Source organism: Chiloscyllium plagiosum, chromosome 5 (genome assembly GCF_004010195.1).
Source record: "Chiloscyllium plagiosum isolate BGI_BamShark_2017 chromosome 5, ASM401019v2, whole genome shotgun sequence".
In the NCBI taxonomy this organism is placed as follows: Eukaryota; Metazoa; Chordata; class Chondrichthyes; order Orectolobiformes; family Hemiscylliidae; genus Chiloscyllium; species Chiloscyllium plagiosum.
The window spans coordinates 39,889,945-39,901,914 of record NC_057714.1 but is presented as its reverse complement, the minus strand read 5'-3'; the positions used below and the strand labels follow the sequence as shown (position 1 = coordinate 39,901,914).

Sequence of the window (11,970 nt, the reverse complement as noted above, 5' to 3'; positions counted from 1 at the left end):
CACCATATTTGCCAACCTCCAGTCTTCTGGCACCTCACCTGTGACTATCGATGATACAAATATCTCAGTAAGAGGCCCAGCAATCACTTCTCTAGCTTCCCACAGAGTTCTCGGGTACACCTGGTCAGGTCCTGGGGATTTATCCACCTTTAACCGTTTCAAGACATCCAGCACTTCCTCTTCTGTAATCTGGGCATTTTGCAAGATGTCACCATCTATTTCCCGACAGTCTATATCTTCCATATCCTTTTCCACAGTAAATACCGATGCAAAATATTCATTTAGTATCACCCCCATTTTCTGTGGCTCCACACAAAGGCCATCTTGCTGATCTTTGAAGGGCCCTATTCTCTCCCTAGTTACCCTTTTGTCCTTAATGTATTTGTAAAAATCCTTTGCATTCTCCTTAATTCTCTTTGCCAAAGCTATCTCATGTCTCTGTTTTGCCCACCTGATTTCCCTCTTAAGTACACTCCCACTTCCTTTATACTCTTCTAAGGATTCACTTGATCTATCCTGTCATTACCTGACATATGCTTCCCTCTTTTTCTTAACCAATTCCTCAATTTCTTTAGTCATCCAGCATTCCCTATACCTACCAGCCTTCCCTTTCACCCTGACAGGAATATACTTTCTCTGGACTCTTGTTATCTCGTTACTGAAGGCTTCCCATTTTCCAGCCGTCCCTTTACCTGCGAACATCTGCCTCCAATCAGCTTTTGAAAGTTCTTGCCTAATACCGTTAAAAATGGCCTCTCTCCAATTTAGAACTTCAACTTTTAGATCTGGTCTATCCTTTTCCATCACTATTTTAAATCTAATAGAATTATGGTTGCTGGCCCCAAAGTGCTCCCCCACTGACACCTCAGTCACCTACCGTGCCTTATTTCCCAAGAGTACGTCAAGTTTTGCACCTTCTCTAGTAGGTACATCCACATACTGAATCAGAAAATTGTCTTGTACACAATTAAGAAATTCCTCTCCATCCAAACCTTCGACACTATGACAGTCCCAGTCGATGTTTGGAAAGTTAAAATCCCCGACCATAACTCTCACAGACAGCTGAGATCTCCTTACAAGTTTGTTTCTCAATTTCCCTCTGACTATTGGGAGGTCTATAATACAATCCAAATAAGGTGGTCATCCCCTTCTTATTTCTCAGTTCCACCCAAACAACTTCTCTGGATGTATTTCTGGGAACATCCTCCCTCAGCACAGCTGTATTCTAGACTAAAATTAATTATCTATTCTTGTGAACTGAAAGGCCAATGGCCTTCAATGTTTAACCACCTGTCATAAACCAATGCAGTATACACAATTTTACATTAACATACCGTAGAGGTCTACAGCCATTTGCTTCTCCGCAATGCTGGACAAGGGTCACTGTTTCAAAAGGACTATGATCTTGATTTTATTTTAAAGAAAGTTTCTATAGAAATGAGCCATATTCGTCTACCTCTATGATAATCCCTTCAGAAATGATTTTTAATACATATTATACATTTTTCACATCACTGTCTTCACAGAAGCTGTAACCAAGACCACCAAAACATACATACAAGCACATATAAGGATTCCTATCAAAGGTGTTCTTGGCATATTTACACTCCCATGCCAATTTTCTTGTCCATTCAAGAGGAAAATGATCACTTGAGCCTAAAAGTTAATAATCAAAGTTTTGTACAGTCCTTCTGCCATGGCCTCAGCAATTTTGTTCACTAATACTCAAAGTAAAACAAGTATTGCAGTCGCCACATTAATCCCATGGCACAAAGTCAGCTGTGAATAAGAATAATACACATGCAGATTTTCATTCACAGCTATTCAGCTCAAAGACATCATTCTATTCTGAAAGGATTAATAATAAACCCAATTTCACATTCCATAAATGAAGATTTGGGACACTGCTCACAATGAATGTTCAAAATTGCAAGACTAGCATATATTGTAAATTCTATTCCAAGCCAATACATATTCAATTATTGTTATACTTTGCACTGTGTTTTCTAACATTCAATCCTAAGACTAACTGAATTTACTGACATTCCAACCAAGTATCGTCCAAATGTTTTACTGTTGTCAACTGTATTACTTCAAATCTATTCCATTACTTGCAATAACTTTCAAATTATGTACATTCATTCCCATTCTGATTCATTCGTTAAAATGTTACCTTAAGAATTCTCCATGAACTATCACAAATCATTTCCTTCCTTTTTCCTTTTACAGATATTGTTATAGTCCTTTGCTAGATTGTGTATAATGATTGATTTTCCTTTCACTGGGTGTCAATCAAGCAAAATGTACCAGTGGTTTGCTGCAGTAGTGGTTTAACCTTTAAGTGGCCTTCCCGGCCTAGACTATTTACAGCAAGATCTATATCAGGAAACTTCTGCCACTGATCTTACAGATGGAAGGATCGAAGGATCGAAAAACAGTTATAATCCTAGTCACCAGTAGCTGCTAGAAAGACATTGGCCTGGGGAAGGCATTCTTAGAGAGTAGTCTGGAAACCAATATAAAATGAAATTCCACAATCATCTAAAAACACATTAATGGCAAAATGGGTGGTAAAAGGAGGAATACAGTGGATTAGGGACCAAAATTGGGTTTACACTTACAGGCAAGAGACATGACTGAGGTATTAAATAAATACTTTACATTTTTTTTAACCTACAAGGCAGATGCTGCTCAGATCATGGCAACAGAGGAGGAAACTCAGTCTCTAGAAGAGTTTAAAATTGATAAGGATGTGGTTATGGGAAAGTTACCAGTACTTAAACTTGAATGCACTGGGACTAAATGAGACACATCCAAGGACTTTGGAGAAAGTGAGAGTAGAAATTGCAGAGGCACTGGCAATAATCTTTCAAGTTTCCCCGGATTTGTTAGTGCTATCAGAGGATTGGAGAATTGCAAATGTTACACATTTATACAAATATGTTTTAAAAATTGGCTTAGCAAATACAGACCAGTCAGTTTAACCTTGGTGATGGGGAAACGTCCAGAGATAATTATTTGGGGTTGAATTAATAGTCACATGGAAATATGTGGATTGATTCAGAAGAGTCAGCATGGATTTGTTAATGGAAAATCATGTCCAACTAATTTCCTAGACCTCTTTGAAAAGGTGGCAGAGAGGATTGATGAGAGGAAGGCTGTTCATGTGATGTAGATGGACTTCCAACAGGCATTTGATACAATGCCATACAACAGAGTTTGAGAAAAGTAATAGATCCTCGAAGAAAAAGGCCAGTAGCAACATGAATACAAATTTGGGGATAGGAAACAGAGTGGAATGGTTTATGGGTTTTTTTCTGCTGGACAAAGGTGTGTAGTGGAGGTGCCCAGGAGTCAATATTGGGACACATGCTTTTCCTGATATTTAGAAATGATCTTGATTTCAAAGTTTGAGAATGACATAAAACTTGGAAGAATTGATAATTTTGAGGAAGGCAGTGAGAACTTCAAAAGGATATTGATATGTTAGTGGAATGAGTAGATAATTGGCCGATGAAGGTCAGTGCGGTGGTGCACCTTGGTACAAAGTATATAGAGAGACAGTATTAAATAAAGGGTACCATTCTGAAGCATGTGCAGGAGCAGAAAAACCTGGGCCTGTCTGTACATAAGTTTGAAAGTTGGCAAGACAGGAAGACAGAGTTCCCTGTAAATTGTAAAGTATTCTGGGCTTCATTAATTGGGACATAGAGTGTAAGAGCAGGGAGGCTACGATAAACTTACCTAAGACACTGGTTAGACCTAGACCTAAGCTGAAGTATTGGGTGCCACACTATAGGATGGGTGTAAGTACATTGGAGGCAATGCAGAAGATGTTTATAAGAATAGTTCCAGGGATGGTACACTTCAGTCATAGAGTCATAGAGATGTATAGCATGGAAACAGACCCTTCAGTCCAACTTGTGCAAGCCAACCAGACATCCTAAATAAATCTAGTCTCATTGACCAGCACTTGGCCCATATCCCTCTAAACCCTTCCTACTTATATACCCATTCGGATGCCTTTTAAATGCTGTAATTGTACCAACCTTCACCACACCCTCTGTCTGCTCATTCCATATACACACCACTGTCTGTGTGAAAAGGTTGCCCCCTTAAGTTCCTTTTAAATCTTTCCCCTTTCACCTTAAACCTATGCCCTCTAGTTCTGGACTCCCCCACCCTACAGAAAAGATCTTGTCTATTTACCCTACCCATGCCCCTCATGATTTTATAAACCTCTATAAGGTCAGCCTCCAACATTCCACGGAAAATAGCTCCAGCCTCCAATCCTGACAACATCCTTGTAAATCTTTTCTGAACCCTTTCAAGTTTTGCAACATTCTTCCTATTTTGGGGGAGATGAGAGTTGTACACAATATTCCAAAAGTGGTCTAATGATCGTCCTGTACTGCTGCAACATGACCTCCCGACTCATGTACTCAATGCTCTGTCCAATAAAGGAGATTGGAGAAGTTAGGTCTGTGGTCTGTTTTCATTGGAGCACAGATGGTTAAGAGGAGATCTGCTAGAAGTTTTCAAAATCATGAGGGACATGGAGAAAAAATGCCCCCACTCATAAAATAATATAAAGCCAGATGACATAGTTTTAAAGCATTTCACAAAAGAAATAAATGCAAGGTGAGAGAAACTTTCCACACAGTTGTAGTTATGATATGGAATGCATTTCCTTGAAATGTGATGTAGGCAAGTTCAATTGACAGCAGAAGAGGAGTATTTAAATAGAAACAATTGTAGGGCTATGGATGAAAAGGCAGTGTTCTGACAGCGTCTGTAGATAATGGACCTACTTCCACACTTAAAACGTTTGTGAATCAGCAATGCAGGGAAGAGTGGAGTGTTCAAATAGGGGATTAATTTGTTAAATTCTGACCTTTGATCTTCAAAGTTCAAAAACAAATCACTTTGGCAGCTTGTCTTTGTGGTACTTTCCTGAGTGGATTTCATTGAAGTGAGGTGGGAAAGCCAGAAACCCTAATGGCTAACCATCAATTGGGCTAGTGGCTGCAATTCATTGCAGTCCTCAACAGTGAAAATGCAAAGCCACTGACAATGCACTTGGACACAATAGGTGGTAATTTGGTGTTGCTGTCAAACTATTGTATTGATATTGGGCAGAAGGATCAGAAAATATTCCCATAAAAACATTTTTCTAACAAAAGCAGAAATTGCTGGAAAAGCAGGTCTGGCAGTGTCTGTGAAGAGAAATAAAACATGTTGGGTCCAGTGACCCCTCCTCAGTTCCAAGGAAAGATCACTGGACTCAAAACGTTAACTTTGATTTCTCTTCACAGATGCTGCCAGAGCTGCTGAGCTTTTCCAGCAATTTCTGGCTTTGTTTCTGATTTACAGCATCCGCATTTCTTAGTTTTTATTTAGTACATTTTTTCTACTTAAGCTCAGTGCAGATTGGAGACTGGTTTATTCTTTATGGCTCAGTATATATATTTGCTTAGCACAATTTTTGAAGCATCAATTAACATTTCTGCATATGCAAGTTTGGACCACAAACTAAAATCTTGTCTTTGTTGAAAATCTTGTAAAGAATGGTTCTTTCATGAACGAACCTCCGGAGATAATATTATATGCTCATTGGAGCATATAATAGGGTGGATGTTTTCCCCATTGCAACTCCATTATGATTTAGTCCCTTCCCCCTCTCCCTACCTCTTGTCATGTTTGATGGTTTGCATCGCCCTTTGCACATAAATGATTAATTTGAAACATGGGTGACTTACAGCTGGTGGTTAATAAAGGGAAAAAACAAAGGTGATTTGGTAATGGTAAAAAAATTCATTTGAGTAAGGTTATAAAAAGAGAGGGTACATTTTCTCAGAGTAGGTAGAATGCTTTATCTCCCCTTGCAGTTTCATTTTGATTTAGCCCCCTCCCTCTCGTCTTACCTCTGCTCCAATTGGAAAACATCGGTGATTTGTTGGTGATGGTTAATAGTTGAAAAAATACCATGAGTGATTTGGTGACAGGGAAAAAGAGCTCTTTAGTTTTGGGGTCTTTCTGGATTTTAAAAAAGAGGACTTTCTGTGAGTCAGCTGGTGCTGCAATGCTAATGTTGCTGAACTGGTAACCCAAAGGCCCAGGCTGACATTCTGGGGGTACAGGTTCAAATCCCGTCATGGCAGCTGGTGGGCAGTGCTTGTAGTTTGATTTGGTGGTGGGTTTTCAAAAAGAAGGGTAGATGTTCCCTAATAAATGGAGCTTGTTAGGAAAGGGCAGAAAGCAGATTTGAGTTTATATTGAACCATGAAATGCAAATAAACAGTTATGGAAGACAGACTGATTTATGCTTTGGTAAATGGACATAATATTTGTAAACATTGTTCTTCTGATATTCCTTGTTAAGAAGGGGCATAAAAGAAGAAACATGTGAATAACAATCAGTTTATTCTGAAAATGCCAAATTTTACCAAAGTTTGGACTCCCACTTCGTAACAGAATTTCAACAAACCCATGAACAGATAGTCAAACTATATTGGATTCATTGATGTGATAGAAAGCCAAACAAAAATCACAGAGTAAAGAGTCACATAAATGCATCTCTCTTTTGTCAACTTTCTTGCCCAGGTAAAGTGTCAGTGCAAACATTGAAACAACTTATCAAGGCTTCTTAAACAGCAGGTCCCACACTTGCCATCTAGAAGATCAAGGGCAGATATCCTTGAAAATATCGCCTCCAGTCACATACCATCCTAACTTGGAACTGTATTACTGTTCCTTCATCATAGCTGGCTCAAAATTCAGTAACTTTCTACTTAGCAACACAGGCAGCACCTTATAGAAAATTGACTATTGCAATAATTGGATGCATTACCACTTTCTGAAAGTCATTTTGAATTGTGCAATAAATGCTGACTGTACCAGTCCTGTGTACTGTCCATATCCTAAATTAAAAACAATACTCAAACACATAAATTGAATTTTATAGGAGTCTGAGGGAGAGTGGTCTCTAGTGAGATGCTTGATAGAATAGGATGTGAAGTCTCATGTCATCTTGATGTCAAGATCATCTCACTGCATCTTAAGCAGTGTAGCTCATTCTATTTTCTCTTTCCAGGTCTTCAGAAATGGCCGATTCTGTATCTCATTAACCCTGTATGCTAGCATAAACCATTGCTAGACTCAATATGATGTTTGGGATGGATCTCAGTTATTAAAATCCTTTAGTCTTACCTTCAACAAATGGAATACAAAGAACAAAAGTACATTTTAACAAAACCAATGTTATTACTTTTCTAACCAATCGTATTTAGCGCATTCAAATATAATTTGGTTGATAATTTAGTTTTAGTAATTGAAAACTGAAGGTTAATGTTCACTTACCATCACTCCTCTTTCTCCACTTGGACCTGGTGGTCCTTCAGGACCCTAGAGGATTAATGATAACACTATAAGCTGTTTAAGCAAGTGCCAAAAGTTTTAACTGAAGGTTGAGGGATTCATAATGATATATTTGATTTTTCTAAAAGATTTTTAAATCATTGAATCCTAACTGATGATGTCAACCTGCAATAGTTGAAGCAAAAGTGAACTGACAGTGAAGAGATGTAAACAATTAAAGAATTTTTTTTTTACATCTGAGAAATACATTTTATAGAAGCATATCATATTCATGGATGTCTTCTAATTATTTACTGCACTAAGCAACGTCATTTAATACTTCCAGGCCAGAAAACTCCAATGCTCTTCCAGCCAGGCTCTGATCACTCACTTTTCATTAACACCAATTTGTTCAGAACTCTGCTCCTCTCCTTTATAAAAGGTCCCAGTTGCCCAGCACCCCATCTTTATTAAACTGCATTGGCTTCCCATTCCCCAGCACCTCAGATTTAAAATTAATTATCCCATCAATGTCTGGCATTTTCATAAGCCTGTAATCCCTTGAAGCCTATGAATTCTCCATTCCTCATGTCTATGATATATTCTTCATCCTTCACTTCACAATTAACTAAATTCCCTTGTTAGACTTATCAGTCTCTCTTTGTCATTAAGAAACTGTTTAATAAACCAACTTTTCATCCAAGTTTTTAATCACTCTTCCTAATTGCTTTCTCAATATTTGTTTCCCTCACTTTTACCTGTGGATGTTTATGCTAACAGTGTGATAAATATGTAAACTGCTGTTCATACATCATGGAGCTTCAACAATTATAAATCTGCAATAACAAAAACATTTGCATATTGCAGCAGCAAAAATCCTTTCAGCTATTCCTTCAGAAATTTGTATACGTTAGCAATGATTCACTTAACAGTTACACTAACTTTCCATAATATTATTGCACCAATGCCCAGTTCCCTTTAAAAGCTATCAGTATGACAACAATCTCTCGCTCAATTTCAGCTCAAATGGAAAGAGTGCCGTGGGACATCCTTCTGAATGTAACTAGTGGTGAATTGATGGAAAAGTGTCTTAATTTTCTTTTATTTTATATTGCTCTCTCACAAGGCTGACCAACCTTTTCAAAACATTTGTGACACTGTTATTCAGGAAGGTAGGATGAAACACTGTGAACATTCAGCAGTAGGGGGCACTTTATCCCTTGTTTGTGCGAGGGAAAGGGAGAAACATGACATCATGATAATCAGATTCTGTTACTGTACCTCAAATTCATCCAGTATAAGCTTTTCAAATGATATTAAAACAATGTAATGTATTTTCAATGAGATGTTAAAAATTTTGAATTTTTTTTGTGGAACTATAAACAGTAACATGCATTTATGTAGTGCTTATAACATAGCAAGACATTCCAAAATCACTTCTCAGAAACATATTTATACAAAAATGATCACTTGGCCATGTAGGGAGATGGTAAGACAGGTGACTGAAAGGTTGGTCAAAAAGATCATTTCAAAACCATTGTAAACAGAGAGAGAAAAAACGAAGTTAATTAGAAATGAAATTGTAGAGCTTGGGTCTAAATGACTATCAATCATCAGGCAAAGGAAATGACAGATACACATAATGCCAGAGTTGAAAGAATGCAGAGTTTTCAAAAGATTGTAGACTTGAAAGAATTTAAAAACAAGGAGGGGTTTGCACCTCAGAATTGAGATTTTTAAAATGAAAACTTTGATGGATTGAACACTTCGACATGTATAAACAGAAATTTGTTCAGTTAGACATAGCAGAGGCTTGGATTATAGAAAGTTTTCAGAATATTTGAGACTGGAGAAAATAAAGCATGAACATGAGGGATTCACCATATGTGCAATGGTCCAGAGGTGGAAGTAGAAAATCTTAAATGGCAAGGATACACAATTAGAAACTCAGCTCAGGATCAGACAAGATGTAATGATTTCAATTAGTCTGAGGGAGGCGACTGGAATAAAAATAAGTTTAAAAATGTGAAGTAAAAAATCTGGAGACTCCAGGATTCACAGAGAGACCACATGGTGGCAATGGTTGCCCACGGCAACAGCAATGGAACTTCACGCCACCTCGGTCATCAAGATCTATCTACCTGACCATACCAGCCCCAGGTCATATTTACCCCACTTTGAGGGTTCTGGCAATGGAGGTACCCTTTCCCATTGCAACTAAAGTCAGAAGTCACACAACACCAGCTTATAGTCCAAAAGATTTATCTGATCACTTTTGATCACCTGCAAATTCAGTCTGTCGACACTCCACTCACACTATTTATACTTCTCTGTTGGCCTGTAATTATCTTGCCATTATCCCTCCATCTATAAATTCTGTGCTCCCCTCCATTTCACCTGCCAAAGAAGCAGCACTCCAAAAGTTTGTGATTTCAAATAAACCTATTGGACTATAACCTGGTGATGTGTGATTTCTGACTTTGTCTACCCTAGTCCAACACCGGCACCTCCACATCAATGCAACTAAAGTCTCAGCAATGGGCACCACAAGTGGTTGCATTGCTGAAGCTGCTCAGTTGATGGTCTACTGATCAAAGCAACACCTCTAAGGCACTGAGTTATTATCCTGAATTTGGATGGCGACCCTAGCAGTGGTTCATCTATGGTGGCACGATTGCTGATTCATGCTAATGAGGTTTTCAGGTCTGATCTAGCATCCACTGTAAGTAGGTTATGACTTTATCAGTTACATTTACATAGAATCTTATAACTAACAGATATGAAGATCTTAATGCTACTTGTCCCGATAAGACCTGAACCCAGATGCCTGAAATGAAAGGATAAGGGTGGCTTGTTGCACTCAGATTTCAAAATATGCTTGTTCTGAAAATACCAGTGATGCAAGCTAACTCTCACTGGGTGGATGTTTCAACTTTGCAAAAATACTATCTGACTTTCTTTTCTAATGATTTAAAAGTTAGCTTTCTGCTATGCTCCACCAAAAATGCATATATGCCTCATTATTCCTGTGAAACTAATCATTGCTGGTCATCCTTCAGAGGATGAGAGGGAGCTTAATTTTAATAAGCAAATTAAATAAATTCTGTCGACTGTGATTTATTTTAGTGCAAAAAGCAACTTCTTCATATAAATTATGAGCACAACAAAAGTACTTCTGTTGCTGCTACCTCTTGAGCTTGAGATTTTTGCCCTAAGCCCATTTTTCTGTCCTTTAACAACATTTCTTTTTATATACAGAAAGTGAAGAAAAGCTTTAACAAGAAGATAGGTAAATGGAAAGTATACATACATGGTCACCTTTTATTCCTGGGATCCCACATTCACCTTTTTCACCCTGCAGTGAGAGTGATAATAAAATTGTCAGATAGGTTGCCAGTTTGACAGATCCTTTCTACACACACTGCAGAAAAAGACAATTGATAAGAATGCTATAAAATATGAATATATCATTAAACTTGTGAATATCCATGAACAATTAAGTAATTCTCCTGTTTCCATGTTTTTAAAATATTTTAAAAAGTTGCTAATATATGTTAAATAAATATTCTATAAACTAGACACATGCAGGTAAGTACAATCATGTTTCAACATAATAACAGGCCTTTCAATCCATCTAGTTCACCCTGTCCACATGAGTAATATTCTAAAAGCCCATATTTCATAATCTCCATTTCCTTTACATGTTTAGCCAATTTAATCTTGAATACTGACCTAGATCAGAACTTTACACCACACGCAACCTCCAGCCCTGACAGCTGGCTGCAGTCTTGGGCGAGTTTAAGTAAAATTGGGTGGGATGGTGGGAGGCCCACCATACCTCAGGCTACAGCCTCTCCTGATATTTTACAAGTGGCACAGTAATATCAGAGTGCTCACCCACCCTTGGGCTAATTAAGAAATTCAGTGGCCAATTAAATGGCGAGGCTGCCATGTAAATCCTAGCAGCCTGACTGTTTCATTTGTGTTCATGGTTGGGGGTTGGGGTTGGAGAACTGTCTCCCCTCTCTCGGAACCTGTGCGTGATGGAGAAAGTTCTCAACTGGAAGGACCAGCCCAGCTTGACCCATCCTTCTCACCTGATTACCAACCCTCAGCTCCTGCCTGAGTGGTCCCAAAAAGACTGCAAGGAGTCAGGAAGGTGCAAAATTGTGAAAAGGAAAGGAAACCTTGTCCTCCAGTTCTCCTGCTGAGAAGAGGGGATGTATAGTCCGGGCCATCAGAAAGGTCCTCTTTCGTGAAGACTGGAGAAAATCCAGCTTTCCCTATGCATTGGGATAGGATATTGCAGCGATACCATATGGCTGGGATTTTCAAGTCTGTCAGCAACAGGAGGATGGGAAGAATATTATGGTCCCATGTACTTCCCTGACCTGTCTGCAATTTTACAGTGGGATGGATCTAGCTCAGCACGCCCATCCTTGCCCCAGTTGAGTCCAAGTGGGCAAGTAATGACTATGTTCTGGATTAGTGGTGCTGGAAGAGCACAGCAGTTCAGGCAGCATCCAAGGAGCAGCGAAATCGACGTTTCGGGCAAAAGCCCTTCATCAGGAATAAAGGCAGTGAGCCTGAAGCATGGAGAGATAAGCTAGAGGA

General features: G+C 38.6%; 1 protein-coding gene across 1 annotated transcript in view; it reads right to left on the bottom strand.

The window, feature by feature from the left end:
- LOC122550244 (collagen alpha-1(XXVIII) chain-like) overlaps nt 1–11,970 on the bottom strand; it is a 238,294-nt gene that overhangs the window by 198,714 nt on the left and 27,610 nt on the right. The window contains exons 9-10 of the mRNA XM_043691001.1: nt 10,667–10,711; nt 7,360–7,404 (exon numbers count right to left, since the gene is read on the bottom strand). Coding sequence (XP_043546936.1) covers nt 7,360–7,404; nt 10,667–10,711 — 90 coding nt within the window. The remainder of the gene's footprint in view (nt 1–7,359; nt 7,405–10,666; nt 10,712–11,970) is intronic.